The sequence below is a fragment of the Ursus arctos genome, unplaced genomic scaffold (assembly GCF_023065955.2).
Source record: "Ursus arctos isolate Adak ecotype North America unplaced genomic scaffold, UrsArc2.0 scaffold_15, whole genome shotgun sequence".
In the NCBI taxonomy this organism is placed as follows: Eukaryota; Metazoa; Chordata; class Mammalia; order Carnivora; family Ursidae; genus Ursus; species Ursus arctos.
This window is the reverse complement of record NW_026622819.1, coordinates 915,704-935,123: the sequence shown is the minus strand read 5'-3', so window position 1 is coordinate 935,123 and position 19,420 is coordinate 915,704. Positions and strand designations below refer to the sequence as shown.

Sequence of the window (19,420 nt, the reverse complement as noted above, 5' to 3'; positions counted from 1 at the left end):
GTGGACCAAGGTTAGTAGGGTTTTTTGTTTCTGGTGGAGATGACTGAAGCCTAAGGACCTGAAGGGAGAAACTACAGCCCAGGTCAAGGAGACCAAGTTGGAGGGGACTCACAGCCACCACCCTCAGTTGCCCCCAGGCCTGTGTGGCCGCAGCGCCGGCGACCCCTCTCCTTGGGCATCCTCGCCCATTTGCTACCCTGCTCCTTCCACCACCCCTCCTCGGCTGGACCCCTCGGCAGCCCTCAGTGCCTGGGTCACGGCGCACTGGAGAAAGAGACAAACCAGAGGACCCTCTCCCCAGGGGGCGTAGAGCGCCCCAGCTGCCCCACCTTAGGGCTCCCCCTGGGGTACCCCCAGAGCCAAGGCCGCCTCCATTGCTCCCCGCTGTGTGACCCTCGCTGGACCGCGGCACCCTGCAAGGGGTCGCGGGACATGGGTGGAGACGATGCGGCCAATGCACTTCAGGGCCTCGCCACACCTTGGCGCCAACACCCCCGAACGCCGAGACCCCGCCCCGGCCCCGCCCCTTCCTCCCCGAATCCCCGCCTCCTCACGCGGACCCCCCCCCCCCGGGCCCGCCCCTTCCTCCCGCGGACCCGCCCCTCTCCTGCCATGCCGCGCGCGCCCCGGTGCCGCGCGGTGCGCTCCCTGCTGCGGGGCCGCTACCGCGAGGTGCTTCCCCTGGCCACCTTCCTGCGGCGCCTGGGGCCCCAGGGCCGGCGGCTCGTGCGGCGTGGGGACCCGGCGGCCTTCCGCGCGCTGGTGGCCCAGTGCCTGGTGTGCGTGCCCTGGGACGCGCGGCCGCCCCCGGTCGCCCCGTCCTTCCGCCAGGTGGGCTGCCTCGGGAACCCGGCTCGGGCCTGCCGGGGTGGGAAAGGGAGGGCCGCGCGCTCAGGCCCCGGGGGCCTCGGTCCCCAGCGCTTCAGGACCCCTCCCCCCGCAGGTGTCCTGCCTGAAGGAGCTGGTGGCCAGGGTGGTGCAGAGGCTCTGCGAGCGCGGCGCCAGGAACGTGCTGGCTTTCGGCTTCGCCCTGCTAGACGGGGCCCGCGGCGGGCCGCCCGTGGCCTTTACGACCAGCGTGCGCAGCTACCTGCCCAACACGGTAACGGAGACGCTGCGTGGCAGCGGTGCGTGGGGGCTGCTGCTGCGCCGCGTGGGCGACGATGTGCTCACGCACGTGCTCACGCACTGCGCGCTCTACGTGCTGGTGGCCCGGAGCTGCGCCTACCAGGTGTGCGGGCCTCCTCTCTACGACCTTTGCGTCCCAGCCGTGGCTCGGCCTCTCGCGTCCCCCGGCCGCAGTCCTGGGACCCGGACGGACCTCAGGCCCACGCGCCAGGCTTGGACCTCCGGCGCAAGGCGGCGTCGGGGCAGCTCCGGGAGCAGTCCGCCTCTGGCCAAGAGACCCAGACGCGGCGAGACGCCAGAGCCGGACCTGGGGACCGACAGGCCGTCTACCCGGGCCCACCTGGGCAGGGCCTATGGGCCGAGTGACAGCAAGCCTCGCGCAGTGACACCTGGCAGGGCCGCTGCAGAAGCTTCCTCTTGGGAGGGAGGGCCCCCTGGGACTCGTCGCACCTCCCCGGCCGCACAGCCATCTCAGGGGCCCCAGGGAGTACCCCATCACCCAGCGCACCCCGAGACCAAGCACTTCCTCTACAGCTCGGGAGGCAGGGAGCGGCTGCGCCCCTCCTTCCTGCTCAGTGCCCTGCCGCCTAGCCTGACCGGGGCCCGGAAACTCGTGGAGACCATCTTTCTGGGCTCCAAGCCCGGGAGGCCGGGGGCTGCCCGCAGGACGCGCCGCCTGCCCGCGCGCTACTGGCGGATGAGGCCCCTGTTCCGGGAGCTGCTTGGGAACCACGCGCGGTGCCCGTACGGGGCGCTCCTCAGGACCCACTGCCCGCTCCGGGTGGCGGCCGCTGGGGAGGCGTCCAGCAACCGCGAGTGCAGAGGAGTGGGCGTGTGCCCGTTGGAGAGGCCCGCGGCAGCCCCCGAGGAGAGCACGGACCCCGGGCGCCTGGTCCACCTTCTCCGGCAGCACAGCAGTCCCTGGCAGGTGTATGCTTTCCTGCGGGCCTGCCTGTGCCGGCTGGTGCCCGCTGGACTCTGGGGCTCCAGGCACAACCAGCACCGCTTCTTAAGGAACGTGAAGAAGTTCATCTCTCTGGGAAAGCACGCCAAGCTCTCGCTGCAGGAGCTGACGTGGAAGATGAAAGTGCAGGACTGCGCCTGGCTGCACGGGAGCCCAGGTGAGCAGCCCGGGGAGCACGTCCCTGGTCGGCCCTGCAGGACCAGGCCCGCCGCCTGAATGTGGTAGGCCCCTCCCTCCTAACCTTCCCTGCACACCCGGCTTCGGGCTCGAGGTGGGGGCTCCATCCTCCACCTCCGACCCCTCCCATCCCGTTTACATGAACCTTGGAGGTGCTGATGGACTCAGGCAGGCACCGGAGACACATGGTGAGCAGATGTGGGGACGCAGGTCCAGCCATCCTCCGTGGCGGGGAGCAGCAGCAACAAGGACAGACCCCGGGGTTTTGCCACTTGACCTTCCCCAAGCTCCCAAAACGTCTGAGACTTCTCGGTGAAAGAAGATTGCGGAGCCCTCTGTTAGAGCCAAGGTTACCACCCGGATTCCCACTTCAGTCTCCTGCGATGGGGGCTTAAAATATACCTGGCCTCGTCTCCAAAGAACGTGATTATGATGGCCTCCAATGGGGGGCAGGGGCACACCCTTTCCAGTTCCCCAAGAGGCTCTGAGGCCAGGTGATGGCAGACAGCAGGACGACCTTCCAATAACTTGGGTTTGTAAGGTTGTTGTTTTTTTTAATTGTGGGAAAACAACATACAGGCTGAGACCTATCCTCCTAACAAATGGTTAAGTACATAGGAAACATTGCCAAGTGTAAGCACTGTGTTGCACAGCACGTTTCTAGAACTTTCTCACCTGGCATGCCTGTACACCATAACCAGCCACTCCCTTCTCCGTGCCACACCGTGGAACCTCCAAGGTGCCAGGCGCTGTTGGACAGGCTGTCACAGGACTGGTGCTGTCAGGCTGCCGCTCACTCTGTGGAAGGAGTTGAGTTCCGTGACCCTGTCCCCAGCTTCACACAAGGTCTGCCGTGCCTATGTGCACTGCATGCCGGAGGGAGCTGGTGCTTTCCCGGGGGAGTGGGGCCCAGCCTCTGGACCTCCCTGTGTCCTTGCACACTCCAGCTGTGGCCCTGGCCGTCTGCTGCTTCCTGTGGCCATGGCCACGCCCGTTGCCACACCGTGCGCCTCTCCCACTCCACCCTCCTTCCCAGTTTGCGCCCCCCCCCCCCCGGCGGTGCTTCGGAGCCTCGTGCTCTGCTGTCCTCTCAGGGTCCCTTGTCCTGAGCAATGTGCGGGCCTGACACGGATATCCCACGGCCTGAGTTACGCCCCAAGTTAGAGGTCGTGTCGTGGTCTGTGGTCAGCGTTTATTGAGCTTTGTCCCCTGCCCTTTTCTTCCCTCCCCTCTCTCTCCATTCTGTGCTCTGCCCCAGACCAGCCTCTGGGTCCCCTTCCTGCTCCTTCACGGTTCCTTCCATGTCCGTTATCAGTGGTGAAGCCCCCAGTTCCATATGGGCCGTGGCCTCTGTGGCAACCTGGTGACACCTTCTCATGACCTTTCTGAGTGCGCAGAATAAACTACAGAGGAACGCACAGAGGACTGGTTTGACCCGTGGGGTGTGTTCCCTGGCCCCGTGGGGTGACTTCCCATTCCTGTGGTGTGTGTTCCCAGCTGCGCAGGTCTGGCAGCCCTTAGCTCCCGTGTGGTCCAGCCTGGGAAACCCCGGGCATTTCTGGGTCCTGCTGCCCGGTGGTGGCCCTGCTGAATGGCTGTGTCCCCGTATGGAGAGCATGTCTCTGCTTCTGCGTCCTGCTTGTAAACCAGGACTGATGACGAGGCCCCGTCCTCTCTGTCCAGTAGAAATATAACGTGACCACATCCCCAAACTTTCCGGTAACCACATCACAAAGTAGAAAAGGAAACGTGGAACTAATCCAGGAACATCTTTTATTAAAGCCCGACATCCGCAGTGCTCTCGCTTGGCGGTATCCGCAGAAGCGTCGTCAATGGCTTGCGCCCCCTCCTCTGGCTGAGGATCCGTTCCCTGCGCCTCAGTCCCCACGTGCCTGTTTCATGCGGCCGGGGTGGCTGCGATGTGTGGGGCAGCTGGGGTGGACACTGGGTTCTGGGCCTTTCCCGTTGCAGGGGCTCGCTGTGTCCCGGCCGCCGAGCACCGTCGCAGGGAGGAGGTCCTGGCCACGTTCCTGTGCTGGCTGATGGGCACGTACGTGGTTGAGCTGCTCAGGTCGTTTTTTTATGTCACGGAAACCACGTTTCAGAAGAACCGGCTCTTCTTCTACCGGAAGACCGTGTGGAGCCAGTTACAGAGTATAGGAATCAGGTGTGTCAGTCCGTGCCCTTCGCGTGTGTTCTCCTGTGTGTGCGGGTGACAGCCCTGCGTCCTGGCCACCCAGCCAGCCGCCAGCTCCCTGTGCGCCCCCCTCCCAGGGGGCCCGTCACTGGGGTCCCTCCCTGTGCGCCCCTCGCTGGGGGCCCCCCTTTGTTGGCCTGTGACGTCAGAGTTGGGGCTGCGTGGGGCGCAGAAGTGGAAGAAGTTTGTCCTGGATGGAAGCGACCACGCAGACGGGTCGCTGGCTCGTCCCTGGCCCCTGGGTCGGATTCTGTTTTAACCCACACAGAATGAGTGGGACGGCCTCACCAGGTGATGGCGTGCAGGCAGTACCCGGGGGCAGACGTGTGCGTCAGGAAGCGGGGCCCCACGCACTACCTTGCAGCCTGACTTGCCCGACTGGCTGCTAGGCTCGTCTCAGACGCTGCTTTATGTCCATCTGAAGGGTTGTGCTGGACGCAGGCCGAGTCGGGATCCCGTCAGGGCTGGTCTGCCAGCCTGGCCGAACACGCCCAGTGTCCTTCCAGCGCTGGGCAGGGCCCCGAAAGTGGCGAGATCAGGGCTCCTGGGCTGGATCCCACATTTGGGTCAAACCCATGCCCTGAGTCAGGACATCTCGTGCAGAGGGAGCTGGGCCGGAGTCCCGTGAGCCACAGGGCGCTGGGGCTGTGTCCTCCTGCCCCTGGGAGACGGTCTGGAGGCCTTTACTCTAGGTTTGAGGTAACAGTGCAGTGACTCAGAGTGGCTCTTGAGACTTCTTGTGGGGACTGTGGAAGCCGTCCCCTGCCTGCCGGGCTTCTGAGTCCCCATGGTGGGTTGGGCTTGCATCCTGCCCTTCCCTGCTGGGCCCCCCCACCGCCTGTGGGTGGTGCTGGGGGACAGGCTGCCGGTCACGGGTGACGGGGAGCCGGCACGTCCATGGAGAGATGGTTCTGTTCCTCTGTGGGGCTGCCCCAGTCACCACCTCCCCCGCCCCCTGCCCTGCGTGGATGGCTGCCCCTGCAGGGGGTCGGCCACAGCATGGGGATCCTGGGGGCTGGCTCTGCCAACTTTGGGAGCCTGGCTCTCTCTGGTGGGTTTACCCGCTCTGGACGTCTCGCATGCCTGCCGAGCTGCAGCCCACACGATTCTCTGTTTCAGACAGCACTTCACCAGCGTGCATCTCCGAGAACTGTCCGCAGCAGAGGTCAGAAGACACCATGAAGCCAGAGGAACTCTCCTAACATCCCGACTCCGCTTCCTCCCCAAGCGCAGTGGGCTGCGGCCCATTGTGAACATGGACTACGTGGTGGGAGCCAGAACGTTCCGCAGAGACAAGAAGGTCAACGCTGTCTTTTCATTTCTAAGTCAAGGGCATGGACAGCCCAGGCTTGGCGTGGAGGTAGACAGGAGGCCGGGAGGAGGGTCTGCAGCCCGTCAGGCCCCCGGGAGGGCAGAGCACCACGGACAGGGCCGTGCGCCTGAGTGCAGACAAGGAGCTCGTGGGAAGGCCAATCCTACAAGATGCTAGACAGCCTCCATGAACCCACAGGTTCTCATGACAGAGCTACCCACTCTGCCCCCAGCTTCTGGAATCCTGCCGATGCAGGGGACTCTACTCTCCGTGAGCTGAGGATAGAAAGAACTGGGTTATTCACCTGCCACTGGCCTGCTGGGGTTCCAGTGACCCATGCAGGACCTCCCGCTGTGGTTAGCACCTCCCATAGGTCCCCCCGACGGCATGTCTGTCACCAGAGCTCTGACCCTTTTCCAGTGGTTCCGCAGAGTGGGGTGATTTTGTCATTGTGATGCCCTCAAACAAGGAAGCAAGGCTGTCGATGTTGGCTGGGGACCTGGTTGGGTCTGTGAGTGGAGAGGGGTTCCTCCTACGTGGTGGGTGAGGGGTCCCTGCAGAGGCAGCATCCTGCCCTGCGTGTGGTGGGGGCTCGGGAGGTGGAGAAGGAAGACACCTGTTGTTAAGTTAGCTGCAATCTCTATACAGAGTCTCCAGGGTCCCGTAACAGATCCGTTGGGAGACCCCAGGTCCGAGGGTGTGTGGGGGGTCGGCCATCTGGCCCTTCTGGAGTCTGGGGGATGCCGGTGGGCAAGGGAGGCGCGGAGGCAGGGAGCTGTTCCTGGGGGCCCAGTGGGTGGGGTGGGGAGGTCTGGCCCAGGCCCCCGTTTGATGGGCGTCCTCTGATGACGCTGCCCCTGTCCCGGGCCGGCTCTCCAGGTCCAGCATCTCACCTCGCAAGTGAAGACACTGTTCAGTGTGCTGAACTACGAGCGGGCCCGGCGCCCCAGCCTCCTGGGGGCCTCCGTGCTGGGTATGGACGACATCCACAGGGCCTGGCGAGCCTTTGTGCTGCGCGTGCGGGCCCAGGACCCAGCACCCCAGCTGTACTTTGTCAAGGTCGGTGCTCAGTTCTGGTCCCCACCCCACGCCAAGTGAGCTGGCTGGGCATGTCCGGCCTGCGGGAGCAGCCCCTCCACTGGCTGGCCGTGTATCGTGGGCCCTGGCGGGGTGGGGGCGGGAGTGGCTGACCTTCAGCCCCTGAGTTTGCCCGAATAGGGTGTCCCTTGGGGAAGCCACATCACGTCTCTGGGTGTAGACCGGGATGCAGGCCTGCCCCGGGGGTGCTGAGTCTGGGGGCCGTGGAACAGGTGTGTGCGGCGGGGACAGGGCTGTCAGTGGGGTTTCAGGGCGTCCGATCCCCCTGAGTTTGGTAACAGCAGGTCAGGACCAGCTGTACCTGGAACCCCGGGGGCGTTCCCTGCACAGGCATATCTGTTCCCACGTAGGTGGACGTGACGGGGGCGTATGATGCCCTCCCCCAGGACAGGCTGGTAGAGGTCATTGCCAACGTGATCAGGCCTCAAGAAAACACCTACTGCGTGCGCCAGTATGCCGTGGTCCGGAGAACTGCCCAGGGACACGTCCGCAAGTCCTTCAAAAGACACGTAAGAGCTGCAGGAGTGCATGTTCCATGATGAGGTGTCTGTGGTGTGGACGTGTCCGTGGCATGGATGGACCTGCCCCCCGAGGCCCCTGCCCACGTCCATGGGTGCTGAGCTGCACTCCCTCTGCCCCCAGAGCCAGAAGGCACCTCACACTCTCGTTCCTGTTATATTCGCGTCCTCTCGTGCTGCGGGCCGCTGCCTCCTGTGTCCCTTTACAGAGGCAGGCCGCGGACGGTACACCAGCAGCAGCGGAGCTGATGTCCCCGCAGACGTGCCCTGGGAGCCTGTGCCTGGCCCGAGGTCGTGGAGAGGGCTGGGTGTGCTCCGTGGGCCAGCACTGGGCCAGCGCTGTGGGAGGAGAGGGCCCGGTGGTGCCTCGCCCAGGACAGCTGGGCCTCCCGCGCTGCCCCTGCCCACACAGCAGAGCTGCGGGTCTGGGGTACCCCTCCCCCAGAGGCCAGGGCTGGGAAAGGACAAGGGGCCTGGTCAGATGCAGCAGTTCCCTACCAGTCGTCTGAAGCACCCGGGTCCCCAGAGCAGCCGGGATGTGGGGAGGCAGAAGGCTGCCAAGGGCAAGGAGTGACCCCGAAATTCTCAGGAGAGCCCCACGTGACCCCTCTGGGGTGGGGCTCAGATGATGTGGTTTGCACATCCCGAGTCTGCGACAAAATGCGATTTTGCCCTTGTGGACACAGATGGCAGCCACCACCTGGGTTGAGAAGTAGAAAATCACGGTGCCCACAAGACCCCCGTCCCACTCCAGGGTGTCCCCTGCTCAGATGTCAGTCTTGTGGACTCACGTATCTGTCTCAAATTCCATGAACGTGACATCAGGCAGAACGTGCCCTTTGTGTCTGTGTCCTCTGCTCCCCAGCGAGTCTGAGACGCGGCCGGTGGCGGTGGCAGCTCTCTACTCTCCCTGTCGTGGTCGGAGTTCTGTGGTACCAGTGCTGCCCGCAGGGCTCTGCTTTCTGCTGGGCGGGCGTTCCCCTCACGGGTGATCCGTGGATGGGGACGTTGCTGGCGTGGAGCCGTTCCGTGTTGGGGGACGGTGCCCGACCACGCTGCCACGTGTGCCGCTGCCACCACTGGGCCGGCCGTGCTCGTGCCCACAGTGTCCGGGGGTGGCAGCGCTGCGCGGGGCCGAGTGTCCCTGCGGCGCGTGCGGCCGTCCTGTGTCAGTGTGCGGGGCATCTTCCCCATGACGTGCCCGGCGAGCGCCCTTCATGAATGGGCCACTCGGATGTCTCCTCTCATGAGATGCCCGTTGAGCTCATCCCCCCCTTGTGAGGAGCCGTGTGCGTTCGTCACGGATTTCTTGGGATCTTCACGTGTTCTTGGTCTGTCTCTGCCTTTTCATCACAAACGGGGTCTTGATGAACAGAAGTTTTTCACCTTCACGGAGCCAGTTTGGCGGCGTTCATGGCTGATGCCGTGTCCTTTCTGCTCTGCACGCCGTCTGTCCCTGGCGGTGGCAACGCGGTCCTGCAGTTTCCGTGAGAACAGCTCGTGCTCTCGGCGCCCCGCCCGCTGGACTTTACCTCCGGACGCAGTGTCGGGGCGTGTTCACGGTCTAGGTTCCCCTCCGCGTGTGTTCTGCACACGGACTCCGGCCACACCTCACGTGTTCTGACCGACCACCTGTTTCCATGAGATCCTTCCGGTCACTGGTCCTGTTCTTCAGTCCTTGAAATCCCATGTGAATTTTCTCACAGACTCCAGCTCTCTGGTTCATTTTTCCTTTTTTTTTCTTTGTTTTATTGTTTTTTATTGACTTTTTATTAACTTTCTCTTGATTGACTTTTAAATCCCGGCAGCTCCATAGCGGCCTCATCCTCGGGCAGGTTCCTAGCACGTCTGCGGGGCGTCGTGGTCGCACAGACCTGTTCTCTTCTCCCCCCACCCCATGCGTTCCCATGAGATGCCAGCCTTCTAACTAAAAACTGTAAAGCATAGGTTTTGCAGAATGCTGGTTTTCTCCATGGGAGAATCTCTCACCTGCCAGTGGGAGTGGCGGATCACTAGGGTCTGACGGGACTGGTATTAGATCCTGCAGGGCTGGCCTCTGCTCCCCTTCGGCCCCCAGCCTCCTGTGCTCACCCGAGAGCCTGGCCACCGCGGCCCCATCACTGCCTTTGCAGCAGTTCCCAGCACCCCCCGGGGCACCTAATGCTTATAGTCAATGGAACTAGGGAAGAAATGGCAGTTTTGGCTCATTTCTCTGCAGTCCCCTCCTCCCCAGACCAGCCCCTCCATGCTGGCTGCTTAGGTGGCCCTGTGCTCGGGCTCCACCTCCCATGGCGAATGGACAGGCCTCAGGGAGGGGTCTCGGGAAGGAGGGACCCCTTCCAAAGACTGGGACCCCAGCGGCTTTCCTCCGCATGTCATCTGTTGTCAGGGGAGTGACGAGGTGGACGGTTCCTGTGCTCTGGGGCCCTGACCAGCTCCCAGTGCCGTCCCCTCCCGTTCCCAGACGGCACCTGCTCACTCCTGATGCGGATGAGGTCCCCCGCGATGTGACTTCTGCTCGCCAGGCCTGGGCGGTGCGTGTCTGCCTCACCCCTCCTCTGTGCCGGCAGGTGTCCACCTTCGCAGACCTCCAGCCGTACATGAGGCACTTCGTGGAGCATCTGCAAGAGACCAGCTCACTGAGGGACGCTGTGGTCATTGAGCAGGTGGGGGGTCTGGCACGCAGCTCGCTGCTGGGGAGGGGCACGGACACGGGCGGTGGCCACCGTCTGGCTGGAGGGGCCCAGGTGCAGCCTCGTAGCAGACTCCACCGCGGTCCAGCTGCTTCCGCGTGACTTGCTAGAGACGCCCTCTCCCTCAGTTGTGCTCGCGAGGCTGAAAGGAAACGTGCCCCCTTCCTTAGGAGGACAAGTTGGATTTGCCCTGTGCCCCCCGGGACTGACCATCTAGTGGGAAACCCCTTTTCCTTGCACGTAAGCAGGGGCAGTTCCTGAGTGCGGGGCCCTTGGTGATGGATCAGCCGTCAGGCTCCGTGGCCTTTCTAGAACCAGTTACAGGGAGAAGCCGGTCCACCCACTGAGGCTCTGAGATGTGAGGACCTGGGTTCCCGTCAGCTGCTGCGGGACACACGGCGTGTGCCCTCTGGGCCAGCGTCCACAGGCTCGAGCCCGGCCAGAGCCGCAGACCGCCCCGTGTGGCGTCCAGCGTGGGGCCCCTGCCCGCCCACACCTCCGTTTGTTCTTCCAGAGCTCCTCTCTGAACGAAGCCGGCAGCGGCCTTTTCCACCTCTTCCTGCGCCTGGTGTACAACCACGTCATAAGGATCGGGGGCAAGTGAGTCGGGGTCCCCGGCACCTTCCCGTCGTTGCCTCTGGCCCTCTGCAGGCGCCGCGGCCACTCAGCTCCCAGGGTTCGGGAAGTCCTTTGGCACTTAAATGCCCGCAGATGATTTTTTTATTTATACAGACAAAGCCAGATTTCTCTGGGCGAGCCCCTGCACGAGGACCCCAGCGAGCATCTGATGAGAGAGGTGGTCCTGGGGGCTCAGGCTCACAGCCAAGGTCGTTAGAGGTCAGCTTGGAATGTAGGCATCTTCCCTGGGATCATTCCCTGTGCTCTAGGAATCAGAAGCTTAGTGAAAGGACGTATTGTTATTACTGTGTTATGAATAATTACAGCACTCATTAAATGTAATTATATTTGAAAAGTAAAATACTCCTGGTGAGTGCACAGTGGGGTGAGTCTTCACAAGGCGGCATGCCTGTCAGTGGCACCCGCGTCACTAGAGAACTTTCTCCATGGGAAAGGCCATACCTGTGACCCCCACGCCTCCCACGGAGAGGCACCACCCACTTCTCTGCCTGCCGTGATCTTTATGAAAATGGGTTGGGCCCACGTGGACAGTGGCAGGTATTAACAGACACCTGGCAGGGCTTCGTGGGCGCACATGACAAACCTTGATTCACGTGCCCCCCAGTGTGTGGCGCATATGGGTGCGTGGTCCGCACGTGGTGTGTCTTCATGCGTGTGTGGTCTGTGCGCGTGGCCTGCGTGTCTGTGGTCTGCGTGCACTTGTGTCTATAATGAATGCGAGGCCTGCTGTGGCCTGCTCCCACCCGCGTCCTGTCCGCCAGGTCGTACGTCCAGTGTCAGGGGATCCCCCAGGGCTCCATCCTGTCCACTCTGCTGTGCAGTCTCTGCTACGGGGACATGGAGAGCAGGTTGTTTCCTGGAATCCAGCAGGACGGGTACGGATTCCTCGCACTGTGTGTGTGTGTGTGTGAACTTGCTTTCACCCCACCTCGCGTTTCGGGTCCTCTAGGTGTGGACAGGGCCATACTCGTGGCTTTGTGTCAGGTCACATGGGAGGTAGTGAGCGGGTCTTGAACGTAGGCTTAGAAGCAGCGTCTAGTGCAGCCAGGGCCCGGGCGCGTTTCCACGGGCCTCTGAGCCGTGGCCGTGCCCCTGCCCGTGCATCCCCAGCCGCTGCCATGTCCCACGAGAAGGGAAAGCCTTTGTGTAGACTCTCTGGAGAAAGTTACTTTGTCCGTGTCCTTGTGGACTGGGGTATTTACGTCCCTCTGACCTTCAGCCCGTTGCTGCAGCCCCGGCCCCTCTGCCCCGTCGTAGGGTGCTGCTGCGCCTGGTGGACGACTTTCTGCTGGTCACACCTCACCTGACGCAAGCGCGGGCCTTTCTCAGGTGAGGCTCCCACACGCGCGTCCACGGCTCTCCTGTGGCCCGTGAGCGGCTGACCTGACTCGCGGAGTAACGGTTCCCCCTTCGTGAGATGAATTTACATTTGTAGGGAGCCCTTTGCGGGCTGCCGTGCCCCAGGGCACGCCCGCAGGACTCTCGCTCCCTCTGAGCCCGGGACTCCCCCGCGGGCGGGCTTGGGGTGACGGGTTTGTCCAAAGATAGCCCAGCAACCAGAGCAAACACCCCTCAGTTTATAACTGTCTGCTTCCCTGGAAAAGCACACTTGAAAGTAAGACCCTGGACTCCTGGGGCCCCAAAGGGACAGCGCGGAGGACCCCACGTGTCCGACTTAATTCTGGAAAATAACCAACCCCCTATATGGCGCCCCGGCCTCGTAGCACCACCATTTAGCAAGTCCCTCCCATGTGGCCTACAGGGAGAAGGGGAGCCACACAAGCAAGTTCGCGGCCTCGCTTCTATTCCTGTGTGTGCGGCGCAGCCCCCCCGCCATCTGCCCAGTGCGGCGTGCACCCCAACTTCCAAGGGGCCTGTGGGCTGGCAGCCCCGCTCCCCAGGGCAGCGCCCATGCCTGCCTCCATGCCCGTGGCTCCGGCTCAGTGCCCGCGGCTGCCACACCGCAGAGTGCCCCAGCCCCCCAGCGGCGTCCCCCTCCTCCCAGGGGCTGACTTGATCTCTCTGCTTCAGGACCCTGGTCAGAGGTGTTCCCGAGTACGGCTGCACAGCCAACTTGCAGAAGACGGCAGTGAACTTCCCTGTGGAGGACATCGCCCTGGGCAGCGCGGCCCCCCTCCAGCTGCCAGCCCACTGCCTGTTCCCCTGGTGCGGCTTGCTGCTGGACACCCGGACCCTGGAGGTGTCCTGTGACTACTCCAGGTGAATACGCCCGCGATGGACGCAGCACAGCGCGCAGCCTTCCTGCCTCTGTGGGTGACGGGTGGGTCACAGGTCAGGGGTGCCCAGTGGCCCATCCAGACGGGGGTGGCAACACATCCTCCTTGGGATTAAGCGCACTTGCTAGGTGAGCAGTTTCGGGGCGTTCTTGGTTAGAGGAATTTGTACAGGAGACTTGGGGGTCATAGTGTGTTCTGCAGGACGCTGTATAGATCTGAGTTCAGAGGTTTGGGGACCGGCTGGACGCAAGTCTCCTTAGGACGGGGGCACACCCTGTAATGCCCACCATGGCCTCCCTGGGGAGCAGGGCTGTGGTGCACGGGGCCTGCTGTGTACGTGGTACGTGGGACCCTGTCCTGGTGAGCTCGTGCTCCCGCGAACAATACTGTGGACCAGCAGCTCCCCCAGACTTTCTGTTCTCTCTTCGTGGAGGCTGGGAGTCCGAGACCCACGTGTGGGCAGGGTTGGTTCTCCTCGTGGTCTCCTGTGTCCTCACATCCGTCTGCATTCAGGCGTCTCTGGCGTCTCTCTTCCTACAAGGATATCAGTCCTGTTGGGTCGGGCCTTCCCATGACCTTAGTGCTTCTTACAGACTCCGTCCCCACACATGGTCACGTGGGTTAGGGCTGTAACGTGGATTTGGGGACCAGTTCAGCCCCTCACAGCCGGTTTCTCCTGAGCCTGAGAGCTCCAGCCTGGCCTCGGGCTTGGCCCAGACACAGACTCAGGACAGACGTGAATGCAGGAACGCGCTCTCATACAAGCAGGAAGTACAGATTCCACGGCCACGCTGGAGGGCGGGCCTTCCCTTTGCCGGCTGGGGACTCCACTGTCCTGGCTTGAACGCTCCCGGTTTGTTTCCACGGTGCTCTTTCTGCTCTCCCAGCCCGCTCTGCTGCCCTCACCTCCCCATGCAGACTCACGCCTGTCCTTCTGCGTGCGAAACCCAGGCCCCCTTCCTGCCCTGGCCGCCCCATCTTTGGTTGGTCTCTCTTCATCCTTGGGACTCGGCTCAGACGCCCCGGCTCCACGCCCTCTCTCGCCATCCGGCCCCCACCACGCCCATTGGTCACGAACGGCCCACCACCTGTCTGCTCCCCAAGAACCTAGGCCGTTTGAGGGACGGGCACTGCCGTTCCGGCCTGGCACCCCATTCTCTCCCTGCGTAATGACACCGCCCGAGAGCGTGTGGGTGTCGCGGGGTAGCTGTGCTCTCACAGGACCTCTCCACAAACGCCTGTTCACAGAAGCGGCCCTAAGGGCTTGGCTGTGGAGACAGAGGTGCCTGGACCCCCATGCGGTGTCCTGCGTACGCGGCAAAGGCTGGGCAGGCCGAGGGGGAGGAGATACAGGTAGGATGAGGACTGTCCTGGAAAAGACAGTGACAAGGCGGGCTTGTCTCGTGGACTTCCGAGTCTTCCCCAAACCCAGCTCATCCAAGGTGGGGAGGGCAAGGCGGCCAGACCGACAGGGCCGCCCTCACGAGCACGCGTGGGTTTGCCGTGGTGCCGCGGGTGGGAGTGAGGGGAGGACGTCCGGTTGTCTAGGAAACAAAGTAGGAGCAGCCAGTGTGCCACAGCTTGGTGTCATGGCGCGCCCAGGAGCCAGTTCTGGGCTCGGGAAACAAAACAGCAGGGACAGAGCGGGAGGACTCAGAAAACAGGTGGGTGAAGGTCCTCCGACGTGGCGCGGGGGGGGAGTGCGCGGGACCGGCAGGCGTCAGACCGGAAAGGAAGTGGCGAGTGGCTCAGCACCAGGAGCCTGAAGCCTATGGGCAGAGACGGTAGCAGCGCCTCGAGCGCAAGTGGCCTCACTGAGCCCAGTATTTGGGGCCCGCGGCTACTTCTCAGATGTGTCCTTTTGGCGCAGACAAGGGACCTGCCCCTGGTCACCCAGCGGCACGATTTGAACCCAGGCCTGGCTCCAGTGGCCTCCCTTCCGTGCGCTGAGCTCTGTAGAGGTTGGACGTGGAGGCTTGTAGGGAGGCCGCGATGGACGCCGTCATGGAGGAGAGGGTGTGGCCCTGAGCCCGCGGGGGTGGGGACTGGAGACACTCCCACCAGGCTCTGCCCGCCCGCTAGAGAAGCTTCCGTCCCAGGTGCCGGTCCCTGGCGCCCACGGTCCCTCAGCAGCGCTCCTGGCGCTCCAGTCGGGCCCGGGCACATGGGCACATTTCTGAGGGTTGGGCAAACTGGAGCAACTTCTCTAGAAAGCAGCAAATTTGTATTAAAGCTCTTGAAACAATCAGACCTTTTCCCAGTAACTGCACTTCCAGAAATCTGTCCTCAAGGAACAAAAATCAGGGACATCATCAGAGCTGTCACTTGACTGTTGGGACAGCGTGAGTTACCACAGCTAACGCAACAGCCTGACTCAGCGGCTCAGAAAAGCTTTATTCTGACATTGAAATTACTCTCAGAAACTATTCAGTAAGATGAAAAGTTGATCTCGAGGTTAGCGTGTTTGACGCTGGCACTGAGGGATACCTCCCGGGGCACAGACCACACGGGCCACGGGGAATTTCGGGGGCATAGGGGCAGGGGCAGGTGTTCCAGTGTGGGCGGTGCTGAGCCGACGGCTTTCCTTCCTCTTCCTGTGTCTTCCCTGTCTCCCATCTTGAGACCGTGTTAGCCTCATCCACGGCGTCCGGCTGTCGGTGGGGCGTCCTCCTCCTGCAAGAAGCCCTCCAGGCTGCCAGAAGCTGCCATACTGTGGCCTCAAGGCCCCGTGTGGCCCGAGCAGCCGCGCCGAGCCCGAGGAGACCCCACCCCGCTCGGACGCTCTCCCAGGAAGGCACCCAGTCAGGCACGTGGTTGCCACGTTAACGTGTCTGGTTGAATCGTGGACTTCACTGGTGCTCTGTGCTGTTTGTCACTAACGCGTGAACGCGTACATGACCCCGATCGTGACCCAGATGTGTGCGGTACATGAGGGCCCGCCCCGCCCGAGTCCCCCGCGGCCCGGGCGTGGGCGGACACGCGTGTGAGGTGTGATCTGAGCGTGCCTGTGACAGCGTGGGCGGGTGGGTGGGCTGCAGCGAGGAGGCCTCGCGTCTCAGGGGCTCCCGCTCTGTCCCTCAGCTACGCCCAGACCTCCATCCGCTCAAGCCTCACCTTCAGCCAGGGCACCAGGCCCGGCAGGAGCATGCGGCGCAAGCTGTTCGCCGTCCTGCGGCTCAAGTGCTGCACTTTGTTTCTGGATCTGCAGGTGAGCGCGCGGCCGGTCCTCACGCCCGCCGGGGCCCATCGTCTGGCGCTGGGTCCCTCCCCACGGTGGGGCTCCGAGGCCTTGGGGCTCAGGCTCTGGAGCCACTCGGCGCTCACCTCCCCGGCCCTCCCGCCGCCACCGCAGGGGGGACCCACCTGGGGCCGCCTCCTCCAGCCTCCCTCCGACCTGGTGATAAAGCGCGAGACGGAAATCTAAATTCCAGATGTATCTGCAACGTTTGTCTTCCTTTGTGACCCAGGTGAACAGCGTCCATACGGTTTATACCAACATTTACAAGATATTCCTGCTGCAGGCCTACAGGTGGGTTCCCTGGCCACACAGCCACATGTGGGTCCGTGGGACTGCGAGGCCCCGGCTCTCCCGCGGCCTGGGAGAGCGCCCTGCCCTCCAGTGTCCCAGGTTTTCAGCCGCGGACGCTGCAGCTTTGTGTGTGTGCGTGTGTGTGCACCTTGCGTGGTCCCCAGGCAGCGACGGGAGTCCACCGTGGCCCAGGGAGTCCCCACTCCTGTGCTCTGACCCGGGACCTCATAGGGGCCTGGAGCACGAGGCGGGTACAGGCAGCCCACGTGTGGCGTTGGAAGGCAGACACCATAGGGCTCGGGTCCCAGAGAGCAGAGGAACAGGTGGGTACAGGGGAGGGTCGCGACCCTCCGATGTCCCCCAGAAAGGGGTTTTGGGCTGTGGCCCCGAAACAGCCCAGCTGCCATTCCTGCCCCACTAATGGGAACGTCTGAGCCCCCATGTGCTTCTGGAACATTCTCGGTCCCTTCATGGCTCCGGGTTGCCCTGCCGAGAACTAGGGCATGGCTGGGCAGTTGGGGGGCCCTGTGGTGCTTCTGCCTTCCTACAGCTCTTGGGGGGACGCTTCCACCTCAGGCGTGTTGACCCCGAGGTCACCTTGGCTGCCCCAGCCTCAGACATAGAGCCAGGCTTTGCTCTGGTTTGCAAGGGAGACCTGCCCCCGGCCACTCAGGGGAGCAGCTGACTTCCAGCCACGGTCAGGACAGATGGACGTGTGAGCCTGGGCGAGTCTGTGGACTGGAGCCGGGCGTGTGTCGTTTCCAAATCCGGCTCCGGTCTCCCGCAGGCGGGAAAGTGCTTGCCACTCAACAGGGTGATGATGTGTGAAGTCAGGCTGCTGGCAGAGGGACAGGCGTGCACGTTATTCCAGAAGGGGCCCAGGTGGTCAGTGAGACCAGGAGCACGAGGCACCTGGAGGGGGCTTGTCGTGTGGTCCCGTGCACACACAGACACGGAGGGACACGTGTGCACACGTATGCACACATCCATGCACGCAGACGCACCCCAGCCGGGGACCCTCCTCCCACACGGCGTCCCTCCATCAGGTTCCACGCATGTGTGCTCCAGTTTCCATTCAACCAGCCGGTGAGGAAGAACCCCTCCTTCTTCCTCCGTGTCATCGCGGACACCGCGTCGCACTGCTACTCCCTCCTGAAAGCCAAGAACACAGGTGTGCGGGGGGGGATACTGGGTGTCGCTGGCGGGTTTTGAGGGGTCACCTGTAGTGCAGCAACACGGGATGCTCCCCGGCACGCTTCCCACACAGCATGGCCGTGCGCTCCGGAGTGCCCCCGTCAGGCCTGGGCCTGGTAGCGCCCCCTCCCCTTGGTGCCCTGGGCCTCGGGCACAAATCCCGGCCAGTGGTGGGGAGGAGGCTGGGCCCCACGCCTGACGCCCCTGGAGCTCACTGTCTGCAGCCCAGCCTTGCCCCAGGCGCCCCCCAGAACCATCTCTGCTCCCCGCAGCTCCATCCTGGAGGCCTCCGGCCGGTCAGCAGCTCAGGCCGTGCGGTGTCCCTCGGGTCTTTGTGATTTCCGTTCTGTGGATGTTCCTTTTGAGAAGAGGAATAAAGTGCCAGCCGTCAGGGTTCCCTGGAGCTCGTGTTACGGCTGACCTTACAACAGAATTGCCCGTTTGCCCCCCCCCCCCCGGCCTCTGTCCCTGCTCCTGGGCTCAGGTGGCGTGGGGACCCCAGGCAGCATGGGGCCCATCGGAGTACGTGGTCTTTCCAGGCGGGGCCTTAGCCTGTCCATGTGTTTCCCCCCCCCCCCCCCCCCAGGGATGTCCCTGGGGACCAAGGGCGCCTCTGGCCCGTTTCCTTCTGAGGCCGCTCAGTGGCTCTGCCTCCACGCCTTTCTGCTCAAGCTGGCTCGTCACGGTGGTACCTACAGGTGTCTTCTGGGGGCACTCCGGGCAGGTAAGGGCGAGGCGCTGCTCTGTCCTGCCTTCTGTGTGCCTGAGCAGGGCTGGGCTCCTCCGTGTCTGAATGGCGGTGGGTGGGTCTAGGAGCCCCCAGGTGATAGAGTGCAGGTGCCCTGGGGTCATAGGCTCTCTCACCCCCTGCCGGGCACGCCCACCTGTCACTCCACCACTCCACACCTCACTTCCTGTCTGTGGGGAGAGGTCAAGGCCCCACTCCCTCCGCCCCGCTAGCCTGGTGTCCCCCAGCCTGAGTGCCCGGGCTCTGCCCTGGCTGCCCCGACATGGGCAGAGGGACCCCCAGCAGCCAGTCTTTCCCACACATCCCTCCTGTCCGCCCCACCTGGCACTCGGAGCCTGGCCTGCACGGGGCAGGCGCTCAGCGCACAGAACACGCCTGCATGGCCTTCGGCGGAGTCCCAAGGCTGGGGCACCCTCGTGTCACTCGTCCCCTTACAGCCAAAGCGCAGCTGTGCCGGCAGCTCCCGGGGGTGACTCTGGCCGCCCTGGAGGCAGCGGCTGACCCCAGCCTGACCGCAGACTTCAAGACCATTTTGGACTGACTACTGGTCCTCTTCAGCCCAGAGTGGCCTCCAGGGCCCCCGAGCCCCAGCCGGGGTGGCTTCACGTGGTAGGAGGAGCCAGCTCACCTCAGGTCTGGGCCCTTTCTCCCCTGAGACCCTGAGACTTGAGCTGCTGGCCAGTGTCCCCAGGGAGGAGAGCCCCCCAAGCACTCTCTTGTGATCGGGGTTGTGTGTCCTTCAGCCACTGACCGCCAGGAGGGGGCAGGTGGGAGCACCGGGCTGGCCTGTCCTGCCCATCTGGACCTTTGTCACCCCCGCCCCACCCCCCACTGGGGACTGCCCCAGTCTGCACACATGTTCCTGAGGGCTCTGGGTGGCGGGTGTGGCTCCTTCCCGCTATCTGCTCAGTGCCCAGGCCTGGACTGTCTGTGCCCGCCCCGGCCGTCCCTGCGCCGCGGCCAAAGTCTGTGCCTGTTGAGCTTTC

The 19,420-nt window shown here is 63.6% G+C and overlaps 1 protein-coding gene across 1 annotated transcript; it reads left to right on the top strand.

The window, feature by feature from the left end:
• Positions 1 to 612: 612 nt before the first annotated feature.
• TERT (telomerase reverse transcriptase) lies at positions 613 to 18,975 on the top strand. Its single transcript, XM_026506645.4, has 16 exons — positions 613 to 831; positions 944 to 2,249; positions 4,241 to 4,436; positions 5,586 to 5,766; positions 6,658 to 6,837; positions 7,227 to 7,385; positions 9,965 to 10,060; positions 10,602 to 10,687; positions 11,488 to 11,601; positions 11,984 to 12,055; positions 12,758 to 12,946; positions 16,045 to 16,171; positions 16,431 to 16,492; positions 17,539 to 17,663; positions 18,273 to 18,410; positions 18,872 to 18,975. The coding sequence occupies exons 1-16, from the start codon at positions 613 to 615 to the stop codon at positions 18,973 to 18,975; spliced, it is 3,354 nt and encodes a 1,117-aa protein (XP_026362430.1).
• The last annotated feature ends 445 nt before the right edge of the window (positions 18,976 to 19,420 follow it).